This window comes from Strigops habroptila, chromosome 4, assembly GCF_004027225.2.
Source record: "Strigops habroptila isolate Jane chromosome 4, bStrHab1.2.pri, whole genome shotgun sequence".
Taxonomy (NCBI): Eukaryota; Metazoa; Chordata; class Aves; order Psittaciformes; family Psittacidae; genus Strigops; species Strigops habroptila.
In genome coordinates, this window is record NC_046358.1 from 78,283,461 (window position 1) to 78,304,335 (window position 20,875).

The 20,875-nt window shown below is 37.2% G+C and overlaps 1 protein-coding gene across 2 annotated transcripts; it reads left to right on the plus strand.

Moving 5' to 3' along the window:
- The first annotated feature begins 50 nt into the window (after positions 1-50).
- On the plus strand, positions 51-20,287 carry LOC115607461 (transmembrane protein 180-like). Of its 2 annotated transcripts, none has more exons than XM_030484780.1 (7): positions 51-122; positions 3,731-3,905; positions 4,696-5,430; positions 8,353-8,507; positions 9,798-9,881; positions 10,872-11,015; positions 18,273-20,268. In XM_030484780.1, the coding sequence occupies exons 2-7, from the start codon at positions 3,753-3,755 to the stop codon at positions 18,400-18,402; spliced, it is 1,401 nt and encodes a 466-aa protein (XP_030340640.1). In that variant the 5' UTR covers positions 51-122; positions 3,731-3,752; the 3' UTR covers positions 18,403-20,268. The 2 variants fall into 2 exon arrangements, with proteins under 2 accessions (XP_030340640.1, XP_030340639.1); XM_030484779.1 differs by having other exon boundaries at positions 70-122; positions 3,727-3,905; positions 18,273-20,287.
- The last annotated feature ends 588 nt before the right edge of the window (positions 20,288-20,875 follow it).

A 20,875-nucleotide genomic window follows, 5' to 3' on the forward strand; every position in this document is an offset into this window, starting at 1 on the left:
GGAGTCTACACCAATCGCAAAGCGAATTTGTATCAACCTGCCAATGAGAATGAAGAGAAGGTTGGTCTTGGCTAATTACGTCCCGCCCCGGCAGCCTGCTGCGCTGCCTCCCGTCGGTGGAGGTGGGTTAGTGCCGGTGAAGGGGGCGGTGGTTGCTGGGGCGCTGAAGGGTTAATGGCGGCGAGCCATCGCTGTGGGGTGTGCCGGTGGGTCTGCGCTGGAGCAGAGCTGGCACAGCCCAGGGGTGGGCAGCGCGGCCAGGCGTAGGGCAGCTGTGGCTCTTGAGAGCCCCGTGTCGGGACCCCCCGGGGAGCGCTGACGAAAAGCGTGTGAGGAGGGGCCCGGCCCCGCGCCGCGGTTACCTCCGCGGCGTCACGCCCAGGTGCGGGCCGCGGTCCCGCCGCCTCCCTGGGGAGCCTCGGCGCCCGAGCGCGGCAGGGGAGGGCAGAGCAGAGCGTGGCCGCTGGGGCTGCAGCTGTGGAGCTGCTGTCACGGCTGGAAACGGCCGTCTCCATCCCCGCGTGGTGCTCGGGCGGTCACCACTCGCTCTCGCCTCTTTCCCTTAGAAGGGAGAGGAGCCGTGTCCCGTATCTGTGAAGCTGCTGAGAGATAACTGGGTTGATTCGACCAGTTTTAACAGACGAGCATTCCCAAACTTCCAGCCCTGCAAGTTTCTGGAGCCCTGTGCCTGCCAGGAGCCGCAGCTGTGCAGCGCTGAGCAGCCACAGCATCGCGGGCTGGGAGGGTGGCGGCACCCGACCGGCTTCTCCTTCCCTCCTACTGCAAGTGCTTTGTGTTTGCATCCGCCCTCTGCTTCAGCAGCATTTCCCCTCAGTGCTACCCCTCGGGACTAGGAAAGCCTTTATTCTTAGTTCTGCCTTAATGTGGTTCAAGTCATGGCAGAAAGATGAGGAAGATACTTGTGTCCGACCAGTTTGTCAGGACTGTGAGCATTGCGCTGCAGTTTGGGATCCAGCACAGCAGACCATGATGTCAGCTAGCGTGCTTCAGTCAAAATCTACTATTGCTTGGGAACCCACTTAGACTCATGCTCTAGTTTCTTCTAGTGATTGTCATCTAGCTCTGGGAGAAGTGCAAGTAATGTCATACAGTGTCTCGTTGGTTTAAACAGTCTGTTCTTTTGGCTCAGCTGTACTAACATGGTTGTAACCACTACACTGATCTGCCTTCTGTGAGTCACAAAATGTCAACACCTGTGCTCTAACCTACTCAATATAAAGGCTGACAATTAAGAAGAGAGAGGGGGTAGTCATGTGTGATTTCATTGTTGTACCATTAAAGAGCGCATCTTTGGGGGAGGAAGTGTGGTACCTCAACTTCTAATTGAACGTATTTTATAAGCAAGTTACAGGGCCAGATGTACTAATTAGTGTAAACAGTTGTGTCAGAGCCTGCGTATTACAATTAGTCATGGCACCAGAGACCTGTTTGTGCATTGTTAGAAGGTTTTTATTGAAGAAATTTCAAATTTCTTTTTACTTTCAAATTTTCGGAAGCTCAGGGGATTTATTTCTTTTTTTTTTTTTCATTTGTGTGTGGGAAGGAATTGAGTCAAACATGATTTGAGAAATGACTTAGTTTGCTGGCAATGTTTTAGTGTGAAGCACTTTATTCTTGGTGCTCCTGGAATTTGAGGAAAAGGAGAACTCCCAGTTCTCCATTTGAAGACCTAAGCAAGGAGCTTCAGGGAGAAATAGAGATGAAAAGTCTACCTTTCCAAAAGCCCTAATGTCTACTACCTAAATCGCATTAAGTACATTTGTGAAGGCTTGAACATGCACGTCTTAAAAACGCAAAGTGACACTTGGTCAGTAACACACTTACTGCAATGACTTTCACAGTTAGTAATATCAAAATTACTTTAAAATACAAACATTTAAAATGGGCATCTTTTCAACAACCTTATCTTCACTTTAGGTTTCTCAGTAAAAGTTTATGAAACCACACTTGTTACAAATAAAAAAGGCAAAATTTCATCACCTCAAAAAGGAATTTTCTCTACAGCTTTATAATACACCTCACAATCATCCTCATGTATCTAAAAATTCAGTTATATTCTTACAAATAAATTGGCCTTAGAAAAGCTTTGGATCAAGTTGTCAGCTTGATTTTTTTTTTTGGTTTTTTATTTTTTTATTATTTGTAGTGTGAAGTTACCTCATCTTTGCATCTTTTTTCATGTTGGAGTATCTTAAATATATATGCAAAGATGCATCCACATTTTATTTGCTCTTTAAGAGTTCATTTTCTGCATCAGGGGTGGAAAACCTGCTGTTCCATCACATGCCAGAACAGACACTTGTCCAGTCCCTACCTGATCTGTGGCTTTTGCCTGGCCCTTGCCTGGTGACTGTGAAGTTACCATCTTCTCTTGCAGCAGCCTGGCTTCAGCCACTTTGTAAGCCACAGGAATGCTGGAAACAGCATTGGTTTTCATTTCCTGTTTCTTCCATGGTCATTTTTATGAGGTGGAGTTGGTTATAGATCTGCTTATCAAGCTGAACAAGCAGATATTCAAACCAGGTGTTTTGATGGATATTTGAAAATTTCATTTAGGATAAACTTATTAACATGCAGAGGAGCAAAGTGTGAGCTATTGACAAAAAGTAGGTTGTAAAGCTCTGGAGTTAGTGTGTGTAGTAAGGCTGAAATTTGAACCTGAAATATCTCCACATTAATGACAGACAGCTTCCTTCAAACAGGTGTAAAGATGAATAAAGCCTCAGTTGAAAACAGATACCCGAGAGAAGTACTTTTGTATTGGGCTTGTAGAATCAAATGTGGTCAAGGACTACCTGTATGTAATCATTACTGAGCTTTAAAAGGTAGAGGTTCCCTGGAGCTAACTATTTTCATGGGATAGTTTATTCCAAGCATGCTTAAATTAATTGCTAGATAGATGGAAAAGGTCAGCATCTTAAAAAATTGTTGGCTGAAGATTTGCTTGATATATTAAAGAACTCTGTATTCTTGGGCTGAATCTTTGTTATTTGCACATGCTTAAAATGCTGTACGTGTGTTACTTGGTAGATTTTATTTACATGCAGTCTTCTACACAATCAAAATGTTTAAACTCTTAAAAGGTGTTTTGATTGGTTTATGGTTTCCATTCATATCTCATTAATTTATTAGGTTAAAGTATTGCTTCCATGGCTTGTTAACATTTAAAAATATAAGGACAAAACTTGCTATTTGTTTTGAAAGAAATACTCATCTAAGTGCATGCTGCATTTGACATTCATAGCAATGGAATACGTAAGGGGATGAATTGCGCCACTTCATGCCTACACGGTCCATAATTATAAAAATACATAGCTAGCAAGAAAGATCTAAAATGCATGCAATTATTTGAACTCTACACCAAGATTAGTGTCAGAAGTAGTAGATTTTTCTGTTCAGTCTGTGCACCAGTTAGGAAGGGATTCTTTTACATTTTTGTCTACTTGTTCCATTGAGTTTTTAAGCGCTGGTTATACTTAGAAGTGTCACTGACCTCTTAATATTTTCCATCTATTCAGTTTTGGGCTCAGTGTCTTATAACTCAGTAAAGTGTGTTTGTCATTAAAAAAAAAAAAAAAGGAAGTAAGAATGGGGAAATTTCCCTCTAAGAATCCATTTCCACAGTCTGAAAAAGCACATTTCCCATGTCATTTTAATTTGGAAAATTGTTCTACCAACTGTTGTAATTCTTTTTTGTAACTTGAGGAAGAAGAGAGTTGTACTTGCGGAAGATGAAGTTTGTTTTGGGAATTCATCCTAATGCACTGGCATATTCCATGACTACGTTGGGTGCTGGAATGATGAACAGTATCTTTAACTTCTACTACGTTAAGCTTTTCCTAAACCGATACAAAATTTCTGAAGTAGCATTTCATCAAGCACAGGTACGGTACAATGGAGTGTTCTGATTACCATGTTGTGCTATGTGTCTGTGTTACCACAACACAGTAAGGTTGGGGATTTTTACTTACAAATTAACTTTTGGATGCAGGGCAAATAGTTATACAGTAAATTAATTTTACATTTAGTTAATCCATAAGCAAGTGAAGGTACATAAAAAGCACATCGTTTATACACATAAAGCACATAGTTTACAGTCTTTAGACTAAAAGTCTCCAGACTTTAACTGATGAATAGATTTTTGCCATTGATAGCTTGAAGTAATTTTCTAAACTAATCTTGCACCTCATCACCATAGATGTGTGTGACTTTAGTGCTTTCCTATGGACTGCTTAAGTACTTAAATACTGCCTTTACTCTGCAAGTCGTTATCCATGTGAGCAACTCTTGTCGTAAATGGTCTCCTGAAAGTAATGGGCCGGCTCATGTTTTGAATTACTTGCTGTGAGAGTAATATCTGGGCTTTGCAAGATGAAAGCTCAGATAAATAAGCTTTTGAAAGAGTGAAGTCTTAGAGACATGGGTTTATTTCACGTGTAGTTGGGCACCTGCCTACTTTTTCATCTTGTTTTCCAAAATTACTATAAACCATTAAATACCTTTAAGAATTAGTTCTGGAGACTGTTTTGACCTGAACTTTCATCTTTCTTTATTCTTTGAATAGAGATTTATTTAAAATAAATGCGGTGTGTATTACTTCAGTGTTTGTATAACCTCTGCAGAAAAGTCACACTAATGATAAATTCTGTTGTGTTTCTTACTTGTTTGTCGCAGGTTGTATTTATGATATGGAATGCCATTAATGATCCTCTTTTTGGGTATATTCAAGATAACTCCACATTCTCATGCTGCTCAAGACGCCAGTTCTCAATCTTATATGGAGCTCCTTTATATGCATTAGCCTTTTTGCTTCCTTGGTTTCCTTGGAAACATTATGAAGAAGGGGACTGGCAAAGTGGTCTTCACCTCATCGTTGCATTATGTGCTTTTGATGGTTTGCTGACGTTTGTGCTTCTAGCGCAGTGTGCGCTCTTTGCAGAGATTTCAACACGACATGAAAGTAGGCTTCAGCTTATTAAATACAACCAAGTAGCAACATTACTTGGCTCAACAAGCATTCTCTTTTGTGGTCTCATATCAGATAATATGGAAAATGTTGCCCATTTTCAGGCTTTCGCTGTTTTGGTTGCAGCATTAGCAACAGCCTGTATGTGTTACACGGGCAAATATAGTACTAGTCAATATGAGCAGAGAGAAATCTGTATGGAGAATGCTAATCTGGAAAATGGTGGTCGAACACTCTCCTGGTCCTCAGTGATTTCATTGACCAAACAGATAATGACAGAGAAAAACTTCTTACTTTTCGTAACGATGAACTTCTTCCAAGTCTTCCACCTAGCCTTCTGCAGCAATTTTATGATGATCTTTGCAGATAATCTTATTCCTAAGGATGTCCTTTCTTCCTCAGTAAGAAGCATCATGTATGGAGCAGGCTTTATTTGTCCTCAGGTAGGCAGTTACACTTTTTTATTTCAAAATATGAAAACATGGTGTTTTACTAGTTTTCATTAGTTTAAGGTATCCATTTACACTGTGTTGGAAACATGCTGTATGATAAACCATTATTAATTTATTAATAAACCATAAACCATTGGCCATACCAAGAGACAAACTAGGCCACCAATGCTCTAAAAGAAGAAAGTTTCTCTGTGTACAGGCTACCTAAATGTAACGTGGGGTAGTGAGAACAGGCAGGCAGGCTGGTAGAGTATATGTTTACAAGAATGTAAAATGTAAGCATGCAAGGAGTGAATGTTTTGTATCCTACAAGGTTTATAATACCTGAGTATAAAGGAATGAAAAACATCGTCAAGATAAAAAGCTTCAAAGAGCACAGTCTTTAGAATTCTGGATTCTTTTCTCTTTGTTTTTGATTTTTAATACAGGATGAAAAAATAATCTCTTCTTCAGGAAGTTTCTGAGATAAATTGCACAAAACACCAGAAAAAATTATTAGGTATTAAAAGCATTGTTAAAATATGTGGTATCTCGGTCATGAGAACTAAACAAAACTCCAAATAGCTGCTCTTGGAGAATAATACATTCCCATTTATTTTGTTGTTTGCTGCCTTGGTCAGCTATATTTACTTGGTAGAGAGCAACACACTTTCAAAACCCCAATCAGGGATGGGGGGAGGAGTAATAAACTGGAAAAGAAAAGAGAACCCAAACGAGTAATGTGTGAGATCAAGAAAAGCAGCAAAAATACATACCTCAGAATGTAAACATACTTGTCTGCAGTGGAGAAAAAATTCTCCTGTTCATTCCCATCTAACTTCTTTCACTGTATCTTTTAAAACTTTCACTTTCAAACGTGAGTACCTGACTTTTCTCATAGGTGTGATGGTGTTCAGAATTTCTGACTATCAGGCTGTTATGTTTGTTAAATGATAATGGGTTTCAGTAAGTAATATGTAAAAGAAGATGCATGCAAATGCAACTGGAATTCACAGCTCAACTTCAGTTACTGTTTTGGCTTTTGCATATATAACATACAAATCCTAAACCTATCTTCTTTGTTCCATAACTCCTAAATATCTGTAATTTCAACTTTTATCCTTACCACAGGTTTGGGTTTTTGCGTTTTTTTTCTGTAACTCAAACAACTAGCTGATGAACTTTGAAAATAAATCAGAAACTACAGAAGTTAGGAAAGCTGAAATATTTTTACACTCAATACATAGCAATCACTTTTGTTGATAAAATCTGTGTGACACTGTGAAACCAACAGTCTTTCAGAAAACATCTCTTTCTGCTCCCCAGAGACTCTCGTCTAGAAGGTCACTGAACTGTAAAGTGTTTGTTGTGACCTTATTTTCCCCAAGTTTTGTCCCTTTGAGCTCAAGATATAATAAGAGAATTCTCTTGTGGCAACGTCCTGAACTTTACTGGAAAAGCACCCAGCCCATGTAAACTAGAGCCCCTTCTTATGAATTTGTGCTTCAGTGGCCTGAACTTCTGTCTCTGGTTCCTTTTAGTAGTGGTTGTGAAGAATAAAACCTGCCTACAAGGAAACTTGGTTGCTGAAACACAGGCAAACAATTTAAATTTGCATCATTAAGTTAGTCGTCTTAGAAATATGCAGTCTTGGAAACATGCAGGTATTAAGGAATTTTCAAAGTCATAAGTGCTTCCTGAGACAGGGTTATTTCTCAATTACAGGGAGGCAAGATCATGGTTTTTAAAATAACAGGCATTAAATAATCCTGTACCATTTCTAGCATAGGAACTTTTCTGTAAAATGGCTGAAAACAGCCAGGGGAGGAATATGTTGAAGTTTCTTAAAAGCAGATTTTTTTCTTACACCAACTTTCCAGACTTTTTTTTTTTTTTTTTTTTACTTCCCTGATCATTGGTTTAAGTAGAAAACTTGAGCTTCTTTAAAATAGCATTTGCCACAGCAATCTTTGTCTGACTGTAGTATCCTGGTTTTATTCATTATGTTAAAGCATTTAAACGTGGGAACAAATGTTCAAGGAGAATTCTTTCCTGTTCTTCATTTTAATATTATACTGTTCGTCTCTGTAACACAGAGGAAGGGGAAAATGTGTATCTTTATAGAGCTTGTATTTTTTGTGACAATGATGAGGGCCACATACATGTGGATGGTGACATAGGCTCGTATAATTAAAAAAGCATACTGCATTACAAAATGTCCTATTTAAAGTGTAAAGTGAGGAACAATAGAGAAGAGCTTACACTTTGTTTATACCATAATTAGCACTTAATACTGTTTTCATGAGTTTAGCCATCACTAGCTTCTTGCGTGGATTGCTTGCTACAATTGCCAGAATTAAAACGTAGCCATATGTGCTGTCCACTGGCATCTGCCTTTCTCTACTTGCTAGTAAAGTCTCTAACTTGCTTTATCAACTTAAAAGTCATGCTTAATTTCTACAAATGTCAGTGAAAGTAGTAATATTGATGAGAAAAACAATTATTGAAAATATTTTTTGATCAGCAGTTATAATGGCAAATGCTTGGTTTACAGTTAATATTACTGCAAAGTTAACTGTTTAAGGGATAACAGACATAAAGATCATGAGCATTAAATAATACTTAGGCAATGTGGGAAACAGTATTTTCCTCAGGATATTGTAGTTCTCAGCTGGCTGGTTTTGAGTGAAAGATCATTCTTACGTGGTAGATGTAGCACAGAATGAGCCAGTAGATAGTTCTCTTTTTCAATTCCTATTTTTTACTTGGATTGAACTTTTAATAATGGGTTGGTTTGTGCTTTGGTTTGGTTTGTTGAGGTTTTTTTTCCTTAATGGTTAGTAATAAATTACATCTGGTCTGTGCTTTATAGCTCTCCTAATGCTGAGATACTGTACTCTATCTTTTAATCATGTGTATATATTATCTTTTCAGTGCCTTGTTCTTCTCAGTCATGCTTCACTGAAGAAGTTTGGTTATTACAGAATCATCTTGTTTTCCTTTTACTTTGAAGGAGTAGCTGCTGCTGTCATGTTTGTTCTAGGGTCAGAACACTATTATCTGTTGGCATTTTATCTCACGACAAACATGTAAGTAAATACACTTCCCTGTTCATAGATACAGCTTAAATAATTCTAACAGAGTGGACACTTGCTTTTGATAGCATGACGATTTTGCCACTGCTTTTATGGCTTTCTTTGTGTTCTGTTTCACTTGTTAGAAAAGTTGAAACTCCAGTTGAAATTGTTTTCAGCTTTCACTTTATTCTACTTCAGCTTTTAATTTCTGCTTTTTAAAAGAAAAAAGCCTGAAGTATGAACAGTGATTAAGGCTTGCAGCCACACGCTTCCAGCCATTTACCTGCTATAACATGAGATTCAAGGGAAGCAGAATCTCTTCTCATCCACGTAGACAGTGGAGATCTCAGCAGAGAAACTCTTATTTAAAAAGAAAGACCTGTTTGTATCAGAATAGTGTTAGTGGTTTGTTTTTATTTTTTAATTTTCTATTTTGTAATTTCTTTCTACATGTTCTTTCCTACTATTCTTTCCTTCATCTTTTTTTTTCCCCGTTTTCATTCTTATTTTCAGTATTTCAGTCATGGCCTACTGTTAACACTGAAATATGAACAATAAATTGAATTTCATTACCTGCATACCTTAAATGGTGAAGATATATTTTGATTTCCCCAGGAAAAAAAACCTCTAAGGTACCTAAAGACTCTGTGTTTGAAGTGCTAATTGTTCAAAGCCTCTTCTAAATAAAAGCTAATCACACCCAAAATGTATTAAGACATAGAAATCGCAATATTTGAGTTTATGGCTTCACTTCACAGTGTGTTAAGATTTGGATTTTGTGTGTGTGTTTAAAGGCATATATATATACATATATGTATACAATGTAAGTACATATATAAGAATGCATGTAAAATCTTTTTACTGTTCTAATTCTCCCACTTGGAAGTTTGTCTTCCATATAGTCTTTCCAGTAATGCCCATGTCCTTTTCAGATTTCAAGAAGAAATTTTCAGTTACTCTTTCTTCTCAGGTGCTTCTTTTCTCCATGTCATTTTGAATGACATTTACTGATAATCTCAAGCAAATATTTATGACCTTTTGCACCAGTGTCTGGGAAAAAAAGCAAAAAACCTCCTATCTTTTAGGTTTGCATATCGCTTTGTAATTCTCAGTTAAGAACAGATCTAATAATGGTTTCAGAACTGCTGTTTAAACAGATAAATCACCTAGTTTTAAAGAAAGTCTCTGTGTGTTTGTGCAAATGTCGGTGTTGGGGTGTATGTGTTAGAATGTCAGTTACGATTTCATTATGAAAGTATATATAAGAACTGTGATCATCTTAAATATTTTGTCTTTCTTTAGGGTAATTGTGCAAGCTTCATTTAGTTTGTTCAATTTGCCTTTGGCAGATATTGTTGATGCAGATTTAATAAAGCACAAGCGGAGGTATGTCCATCAGAACTGTTTTTCTGTAAATATCCTATCTATTTGCCATGTTACTCTCTCATAAGTTAGATAATAGTAAAGATAGTAAATGGTCTTGGATCCTTGACACAGAAGTAGTTTTTGTAAGAGCAGCTTAGCATAAATAAAGATAAGAACTTTATTCAAGTTTCCTGCGGTTAATTCAGTAGAGTGATTGAAACAGATTATTAGGTAATTTCTAGTTTTAATTGTAGTATAAGCCAAGTCCTTAATTTTTTTTTTGTTTCTATTTTTGTTAGCTTCAATTGAATTATTCTGTGAACATATACATTTATTGTAATTTATGGAGTTTTCTGAACAAGGCCTTTCTAACATGGAAAAGGTGCTTAGAAAGCTTTGCCTGTGCTACTTAAACTGTAAATTTCAAAGTCTAACTGGTTGCTGTTATCTCTCTGAAATAAAAAGTGATAAAACCTGCTATGAGGTAGCATATTACAACTCATGGATCTTTCGGATTTTTATCAAAGTGCAGGAAACTTCCTGTTGCTTCTATCAATGTTTATTTAAGTGCAGATTCAATCCTGGTCACTATGAAAGGACTTGCCCCTCAAAGGTGAGAGCTATTGCTTTCATGAAGAAAAAAAATGCCTGCTTTTCTGGCCTCAGGCATGTAAATTCTGAAGTTGTAATTAATTCTCCATGCACTGTTCAGTCTAACTTAACTTCAGTTATTACTCCATGTGCACAAAGTTGAATTTGAGTGCAAGTCATTTCAGAATTGGGACCATGCCGTATATGTACACCAGAGATTTATTACTTTTCATTTCCAAAGAAATTTAAATTTCATTATGGTAATTGATCTGTTTGCTGGAATGGGTGAACTATATAAAGCCAAGTGTCATAACAGTTATCATTTGCATATTAAAAGGATTTTAAAAATCACTGTTGTAATTAATACACTAATAAATTTGTGTTGTGCATTCATTTTTTTTTTTTCCTTGACTGTTTTAGATCACCACTTTCCTCTATGGTTTTTGGCACCAATGCTTTATTTACCAAGCCTGCCCAATCTTTGGCTCCAATGCTTATTGTTACAATACTAAATCAATTTGGATATGAGAACCTGAATAATGAAGTTGCTCAACCTGATCCAAGGTGAGTTCAAAAGGGATACTTTAAATCATAGAAATTAACATGAAATAATCTAAAAAGCAAATTAATCTGCAGTTAGTTTGCATCAACTGCACTTCAAAAGCATGAGTGCTTTAAAAATATTTTCCAGTTGGTTTTTATCTGTGTAGAAATAGAAATGGTTTTTAAAGGAATCATTTGCTAAACAATACACCTGAGGGTATTTACCTAATTTTGAAACACAAAGGATGCATTTCAATAGTTGACCACCTCCTGTTCTACTGCAAAAAAGAAAAAAAATCTTTGAGATCACCTAAAGATAGATGTTGTCCTGGCTTTTTGTATTTTGTTTATCTCATAAACCTGCTTCCTTAAATACATAAATCTAGCAAGGTTGCATTTAAGATACATTTTTGTCTGAGAGAAAGCAGCATAATCACCGGAGGAAGGGAATTTGCCTCAAGTAGGAGTATAATTTTGGCTTCAATACTACTTACCATTCTAATGCTAATGATTTCATTGCAGTCCCCGGAGACCTTAATACACAGGTTGCTAGTTAGCATGTTGGAAATGCATGGGCTTTTATAAAAACAGATATAGAGGGAGTCAGTACACTGAAAGGGTCAAAGGCTGTTTATTTATGACCAACAAGAGGAAGTGGCGACATAACTGAAGTCAGGGCTAAAAGGCAAAAATCAGTCTTGATTAGGATTTGCTTGAGAAAACAACACGAATATCCTGACAACTACATCACTTCCCTAAATTTTGAGTAGAAACGTTAAGAAATACATAGAAGACAATTGTATGTGAACTTTTGTGGAGAGACCTCTTGAAGGAGAAAGGACTGGTCATGTGTCACCTGAGGTTGAGAGAATGTGTCGTATTTGAGGAATTTTGTATGAGTAAAAGCATGGCATGAAAGGACAACAGGTGGTCTTTAGAAAAGCATCCCGACATGAGCAAGGAAGGCTTAACTTTGAGGCTATGTGTAAGAACAGTTGATTTTATTTTAATGCATTCTATAGATAGCCAGCCAGTGAGATGGTGTGAAGAGGACATGAACCTCATTATAATGTCAGATAAGATGGGTGATCTTTTCTTTTACAGAAGAGTGATAGGTTGAGCTGGATGTGGATATGAGAGGGCTGAATATATTAATCTTGATGATTCAGAGAAATTCAGATTTAAAACATAAAACCTGCAGTTCTGATCCCTTTCAATCAGAGAAATGATACCTTTGTGGATGGATTTTAAATCACAGTAGTTACAAATCATTTTTTCCCCAGTAAGTAGACTCTGGACTATAGCAACAATATATTTTTTATATTGAGAGTTGAAATACTTTGAATGCTTAGTCTCTAAACCTGTATTTTCACTTGAGTCATGCTGAAGTTTGATTTATTTAACTAGGGCAAGAAACAGCATAAAGGTACAAAGCTGAGATCCATTAATCAAAGAGCACCTGAAATATATTTCTTTTGCCCATCCCTTCAAAAATAATTTCTTAAATCTGACGCAGTCTGCATGCGTCTTCTGTATATATATGTGTGAATGTGCATGGCCTTTGCTTTGTAATTGGACTACTGTGTGAATATAGAGTCCACAAAGACCAGACCACTCAAGATTGTTTCTAGGGAGTCAGTTTGCCCGTGGCAATGTACTCAGACCACTGACTCAGCTAAAATTACTCACACATATTAAAAGCCTATCAGATCTATCTCAGATTTCAGCCATACACAGATAGCTAGAATACGCTTGCCTCAGGACAAAGCTGGTTGGGGTCAAACAGAAACTGAATACAGGAGGTTGCTTAAAATATGCTCATACTGTTTGGCAAAAAAGAAAAAAATCACGCATGTGAATTACATATAATGAAGTGTTCTCATGCATGCCAATACAATCTCAGCTTCACTGTCCTTCCTCCTTCTCCGAAGCTGGCAACATCTATTAAGAGTTCTGGAAAGCATTTACTTCATTAAGTATAGTGTTAATGAATTGTGAAGATAGCACAGAGAACCTTTATTCTGCATTAACAAAATGTTTGGGCCCTGCATAAATATGTCTTAAGATCTTCCAGCAAAGTTGTTTACTGGGAGGAGAGAGAAGACGCAGTCTAAAACCATAAGCTATTTGCTGAATTCTAAATTACTTATTTTTTCTTAATATAAAATTAAAATTCTTAATATGGAAAGTTAAACCATAGCAACAATGAGGGAGCAGCTAAGCCTGGAAACCATTTGCAGGCACATTAGGGTCAATAAAATCATCAGTAGTAGTCAGCATGGCTTCACCAAGGGGAAGTCATAATTGACCAACTTGATAAATTTCTACAATGAAATGACTGGCCTGATAGACAAGGTAAGAGTGGTGGATGTTGTCTACTTGGTCTTCAGCAAGGCCTTTGAAACTCTCTCCTATAAGATCCTCATAGAAAAGTCTTTGATATACAGGTTGGATGAGCAGTGAGATGGGTTGAGAACTGGATGAGTGGCCAGGCCCAGAGGGTTGTTATCAGTGGCATGAAGTCTAGTTGAAGGCCAGTTAACTAGTAGTTACACTTGTGGTGTATCCTCAGGGTCTATACTGGGTCCAGTCCTGTTTAACATCTTTACTAATGATCTGGGTGATCATTACCCTCAGGAAGTTTGTTGATGACACAAAACTGGGAGGTGTGGCTGATACATCAGAGGTCATGCTGCCATCCAGAGGAATTTCGTCAGGCTGGAGAAATGGGCTGGCAGGAACCTCTTGGTTCAACAAAGATAAATGCAAGTCCTGCACCTGGGGAGGAACAGCCCCATGCACCAGTATATGCTGGGGGCCACCCAGCTGGAAGGCAGCTTGGCAGAAAAAGGTCCTGGTGGACATCAAACTGAACACGAGCCAGCAATGTGCTCTTGTGGCAGAGAATGGCGTTATCTTGGGCTGCAGTAGACAAACTACTGCTTGCAGGTCAAAGGAGGTGATCCTTCTGCTCTGCTTAGCGCTGATGAGACCACTTCTGGAGCACCGTGTCCAAATGTGGCCTCCTCAGTACAAAACATGGACATACTGGAAAGAACCCAACAAAGGACCACAAAGGTTATTAAGGGATTGGAGTATCTATGAGGAAAGGCTGAGAGAATTGGGACTCTTCACTCTGGTGAAGAGAAGGGTCATGAGGGGGATCTTCTTAATATATATAAATATTTTAAGGAAGGGTGCAGAGAGGATGGATTCAGGCTTTTTCCAGTGGTGCCCAGTGACAGGACCAGATCAGTGGGCATAAACTGAAGCACAGGAGATTCCCTCTGAACATCAGGAAACACTTTTTTACTGCATATAGAAATATGCAAAAGCTGTCTAGACACAGTCCTGGGCAGCTGGCTCCATGTGGCCCTGCTTGAGCAGGGGTTTGGAGCAGATGACCTCCAGAAGTCCCTTCCAACCTCAATCATTCCATGGTTCTGATTCTGTGAATAAAGTTCTGTGAATAAATTCCAATATTTAATGATAGTGAAAATATGGATATGTTACAGATAGGCAGTTGCTTTTTATATACAAATCCTGCCTGTCCCATTAGGTTTTTTTCACACTTATTTGAAAATGATGGAACATCATTGTTAACAGTTATTTTTGTGTCATATTGTCATTTCATTTCCTCATTCCTCCTTTCTTGATGTATTGCTTACTCAAGACCACATGGAATGCTGGAGCTCAGAAACTTTCTGAATGACTTCAACTTGCATATAAAAAAAAAAGGTCACAGCTTCCAGGGGAAGGGTATGTCTTTTTCTCCCCTACTTAATTTATCTTACATATTTTATAGGATTTTATTAATAGCATACTGCCTTCAGAAGTGGCCTTCATAAGTATGCTCTTTGGTGCTCATCTTACCCTGTATCAAAAAAAGATAAATCTATCTATCAAGAGCTATCTGCTGAGACCATTCATATATCTTCTGATTCTTATGCCTCCAGCAAAAAGTCTCTAAGATGACATGACCTCATCTACACTTCTTCATCATTCCAGTGATTGCATTTTGGTTCTTCAGCTGTGTGATGGCTCCTTGACATCCCCCATGATAAGGATATTTCATTATTGCTTCATTAGAGCACCAGAATTCCATTAAGAGTACCAATCAACTATAAGTTGCTGGGGTTTAAGCTTTGCCTGTCATCTGTTGCTATCATGCTTTTGAGCAATTCACACGTGTGTTCTTTGCTTCAGTAACAACCCCATTCCCGAAGTAGTTTATTAGGGAAACTAACATGTTATAAGTGAAATTCTTCTCCCAGAAGACCTTTGAGACTAGTTCATTGTCGTCTTGGTGCCTCTCTTATGGTTATATTCTGCAGCACACCCAAGCTGGTAAGACAGTGAAGAGGTTTTTGTACAAAGAAAGAGTAAGATTCGAGAAGAAAGGAAATTCAGTCCCCGTTGTATTTTATCTGTGAGGTATCATAACACTTCCAGTTGGATTGTTAAGATTTATCTAAAGTGTGAAAATGGTTATTGCTGAACAGTGATTCCAGCACTGGATTAAGCCAGGCATTCCACAGACCCGGACTGTCTTTCTCTTCCTCTGTACCAAAGCCTTTGAACTGACTATTCACATCACCAACTTCTTACTTACCAGTACCAGTATTTACTTCTGCCTCAGTGTGGCTTCTTAGTCACAGTGATGTCTTCTTCCTTAGGAGCAATCCAGTACCTCTTGGTTTCACATCTGATATAACAACTCTGAAGTGTGACTTCTGCTATGAATAGTGTATATCTCTTCCAGAAGTTGTCTTCCTTTTTGGTGTAACCTTATTCACACATGAGGTTGGCCAATATGTTGCACACAATTCCATATGTGTTACACATGGTTCTGTGTACAGTAATATACACATTATACCACATTCTTAGGGAATTTGGTCACTACACATCAGGTAAGCATTTTGTAGTGGAAGCTAGTTTAATGAGTATTTTTAAATATCCCTAAAATTTGAGCAGTAGCTTGCAGAATAGAGTGGTCCTGTTTTGTTGGGATGTTTTTTCTCTTTTTGTCCATTATCATGGCAAAGCATTACCTGCCCCATACGGCTTGGGGGTTTTTTGTTTGGTTTTGGCTATGGAAAAGATACCTAGTTTAAAATCTCCCTCTTCTGGAGAGCCACTACAACTGCAGGTAACTTCTCTTGAAAGTGTGCTTTTCAAATTCATTCTTCAGAACTTAGTAATTTGACAGCAACTCTTCATTATTTATTGGAGGCACTTTAAACTGTTAATACTTTCACACTGAATTACTGTAGTACATGACATTCTATTCAGAGTGTTATTAGGGCTGTTTATGAAAGATTTTATGTTTTATTCCTGTGTGCGCAAAAAAATGTAGACATGGAAATTTCTAAAGTTACTGGTTCAGCTGTTACTATAATGAAACCTGAGCTCTGCTCTTGATTTATCCCAGTCCCTTAATGAAATATTTTCCCATTCCTTGTTCTGTGTACTAAAGATATTTTTCATAATTCCTGCAGTAAATTAGGGTTTTACAGTACAATGGGTAATATTATTTTCTTAAAACCAATATTGTTCCAGTGAAACCAAATCAGGATTGCACCAGTGTGAGTGATTTGGCAGATGTTCCTTCTTTTTTTGTCCTTCCTGACATCTGTATATAATGGAATAATTTCACTACTGAAAACTGCTCTTTAGCGTGCAGAACAGGCTAAGTACAACCCCAACATCCTGTTAACCGTGTCTTAGTCCTGTTTTCATCTTTAGCTAGGTAAGTAATTTGTTTGTGGCCTCCCTGCTGACGCTACTCATACAGTTGACTACTGGCAGATGGGGTACGCATGATGTTTAATTGTAGGTGGACTGAAGATGCAATTGAATACACACCCGTAAACAACATCCAAATGGTAAATTATTGTCACTGCCAATAAGCATTGGCTGTGGACCAGTGATCTGCAAGTGAACACTTCCAGTCTTAAATGCAGTTGCCCAAGTGATGTAGTAATTCACTTGTGCGCCTGTGTTTTTTTGTTTTCTTACGTAGCATTAGCATGTACATGACTTGAGATCAACTGTGATCATTGTATAAGTGTGTGTATGTACTAAGGAATAAATCTGGCCTATGATGGAGGTTGCAAGCATTTTTTCTGTTAAATGTAGTGAGATATGAATTGATCTTTTTATAATTCAGAGAAACTCTTAGGTTTTATTCAAAGGCCTGCTCAAGTTTTTTTTCACAGATCTCATTTTTTTTGGATCACATTCATAGCTGTTCTGTGAATCTCCTATCTCATCCCTGAGTGATAAAGAAAATAATATAAACTGCCTCATGGAGAGAAAGTTCATTTAGGGGCTGTTTCTCAGCTTGAGTTGACTTTCCTGATATTTAGTAATTAGAATCCAATAATTAACAGAATGCCAGCCGGTACATAATGATTCTAGCTACTAGATGAATGCCTAACCGTATGCTTTGAGCTGTCAGAAACCATACTGTTCATAAACCATACTGTTCATAAAAGGGAACTCATTTAAGTCTAATATTTTTGTTTTTTTATTCATATGTGTTGATGCTTTTATCTCTTATTCCTTAGAGAAGATTTAGGTAAGGAAATACTATACATCCCAGAGAATAAATGAGAATGAGTGTTAACTTCATGTGTATTCTTTTTATGGTTCGTATTATCTTGTAATAATTTATTTTAAAACAAAATGAAATAAGGCTTGATATTTCAAATAGCCCTTTACACCATACCTGAATTTTGTGCATTAATCCAGACTTCCACCTAGCACTCAGCACTGTAACAACACACTATGTGGATAGCTAGAAGCACAGATTTTAATTTAAATAAAATAATTTCATATTAAAATGTTTGCTTCCATTTTCTGCTTTTCTTTCTCTTCCAGATTTTTCAGTCCTACTAAAGCTTTTCAGATGCTCTGTTCTATAATTGGATTATATTGCTTAAATTGATTTCTATATTACATAATACAGATGTATACTAGAGTAGTGAACAGGATTTCTTAGGTTACCTACAGTGTATTGAAATTAACTCTTTGTGTGCTAATTATATCATTTCCTCCCAGCTATAATGAAAGCAGCAAACAACATAAAATGCATATTTGTATGTAGAATTAGAAAATATAATTGAAGTGCATTTGATATCTGCGATATTTGTTTTTAGGATTGATTGTACACAGTAACGTGTGTATGTGTATACAATGTGAATGCTTTTGTTGTGAATTGACCATGAAAGTTAATCTTCTTCACCTTGAAAACTGTGTTTTCATCTTCTTCAACAGCTTGTTTTTAGGTCTTCATGATGCCATGTTCTATTTGATCTGTCTGGTTCCACTTTGCATTGCAGTCATACAGATCCTGGCGTGGGCTCCCTTTTCAATCCAGAATAGTCATATGACAGCTGTACACTAAATTTGTAACAGTTGGTCAGTAAATCAGACAGTATGTTCTAAATGTGAAAAAGCAAAATTGCATTAAATGGACTATTAGACCAAACACAGTTTGAGCCATTTCAATGAAGGTGCATTCTTCAGCCTACGTAGACTGTAACACGGATCACATTAAGCCTTACTGCTGAGCCTGCACAGAGATTTTTCTAGTTCAGGTGTTTTTCTTTAATGGGATTTATCCTTAATTACTAAATAAAGCCGTTTCTGGTATATACTGGTCACTGTTAACTCCTTTGAAGAATGGAGATCAGTTAAAGGAATCCCAACCCAGCACCTGGAATTCAAGGGAACTGCATTTTCTTCAGCTTGCTGAAAGATAGTGGATTAATTCTGCCATACTGATAAAACAGCAGATCTCTGAAGTTTATCTGGAAGAATCTGGCGGACACCCATCATGGATGGCAAAGAGATGATGAGAAAAATTTAGATGGTGTGTAGCTGACCAATATCAAGGCAAATCCAACAACTACCACAGGAAGAGCCAAGGGTAGTTAACTACCCCGTAAAAGTGTGTGTAAGGCTAAAGAAGAAAAAGATGAAAATGCTGTTCAGAAAAAGCTCCATACATCCTCACCGGCTTTCCGAGTGTCTCTAGTTGTGGTAGGTAGGTGCAGTTTTCTGGGTTTAAATGGGAAGATTATTTTGAAGGTACCATATTGTCAGTACTTCATACAGAATGTCATTGTGGTAAGGAGAACATTAGTGTGTGGATATAGTAGTGTTCAGTTTAGCTGGACAACTCTAAGCGTACACATACTGAATCAAACTCTACCTGCTTAGTAGTGTTACACTGGCAAACTCACTTGATGTGCTGACAGTTGAAGTTAATTAATTTCTGATTAATTATTGCCAAAAGCTTTTCAGTTAAGCTTTTAAATGGATCCTGTGATTTTTATAAAAGTTTATTTTGACAATCTCAGAAATATTGAATCCTCTTTTTTATTTCACACAGATTGTAATGATAAGATAAATTAGCATGGTTTTCTCCTGCAATATATCCAGCATGTAATTATATAATGATAGATAGCTTAAGTGTAAAATAATAATTTCATTTTTGTTCTTTGTCTTGCCTGGGCAAACAATTTTAGAAGCACCTTTCTTGTGGAGTACCAGTCACTTGAAAGTACAAGATGCATTGTACGTATCCTGATTTTAAGTGCTGAGCCAGCTCACTTCTAAGGCTCTACATTTATCGCAATAGGTAATTTGAAAGAGAAAGGAGTGTAAGAGTACATTTTGGTGGACACAAGCATAATTTAATGAGGAGGCCTGAGACTGGAAATACCAGTGTTGAAAAAAAGTGTCTTTTGTGCCTCTGCTTTTACATTTGAAGTGTAGAAACAACGTTGTTTCCTTGCCTTTTTTGAAGTGCATAGTGCTTTCAAAGTGATGAGTGAAAAAGTGGGATAGCGTTGTTAAATATTTAGATATTCCAAATGAACCCTTTGATAGGAATATGAAGACGTACGTTAAAATGTAAGAAGGCAGAAGTGTGATGGCGTTTTAAGTTGCGTTATCTGTTTTTTATCTCTGTCTTGTCACAGATACCATTATTCATTTGCGTTGTACGTACTAACAGCATTATGTACACATTCTAGCATCACTTGTATTTACAAATCCAAAGAATATTTACACAAATACCAGAGCAGATAGACATGGATTGTGTGCTTAGATTCTGAATTTTAAAAGACCTACTGCACTCTTATGTATGAATTTGGTGCTTGAAAAGCAGAAGGAGCAAAAGCCCAAGGAATCTTTGATTCATTCTATGAAAGTCTTCTCCCTGATAATTCCTTTAAAATGGTAATGGTAATAAATGGTAATAAATAACTTAAAATAGTTTTCTTTATTGTTTCTGTATTTCCAGAATTTCCTTTGTTCATCCCATCCTCACAGAATATACATTTTGTTAGGGGGAAATGTTATTGTTCCACAAATAGGGTTTCTTAGATGACTGTTTATTACTTAGTTCTAATATTAAGTTATTAGAATATAGTGTACAACTGGGAGAGTGCTGTGCTATGCAACAGGAAAACTAGTAAGTGGTATTAAGAGTCAAAATTATAGCAAGAATTCTTTGAAATGATCAGAATTATTTTTTCTTGAAAATGTTTGGCAAAGACACCATTTTATTTGCTGAAATAAGAAAGGAGTAAGGAGTGATAGACTGAAGGCACAGTTTGAATAGCCTCTATAAACTTCTGCAGCTTTAGAATTAAGGAAAATAGTCAAAGATTTCTGAGCAAGACAGCCTTAAGATATGAGAGATTAACTGTGTAGAATAAACTAGTTTAGAAAACAAATCTGAGAAATACAATACAAATTACTTAATATGTAAAATATTAATAATTTTGCAAATTTATTATTTATTATTCTTCCATTTGTCTGTCCTATTTCTCTTGCTAAAAGGGCAGGAAAAAAGTGTCTTTCATTAC

What these genes read in the sequence shown, in the direction of transcription:
- LOC115607461 (XM_030484780.1), top strand. Translation starts at nt 3,753, where the DNA reads ATGAAGTTTGTTTTGGGAATTCATCCTAATGCACTGGCATATTCCATG. An exon ending in TTTTATCTCACGACAAACAT is followed by an intron (nt 8,508 to 9,797) that starts GTAAGTAAATAC and finishes GTCTTTCTTTAG; the next exon opens with GGTAATTGTGCAAGCTTCAT. An exon ending in TTAATAAAGCACAAGCGGAG is followed by an intron (nt 9,882 to 10,871) that starts GTATGTCCATCA and finishes TGACTGTTTTAG; the next exon opens with ATCACCACTTTCCTCTATGG.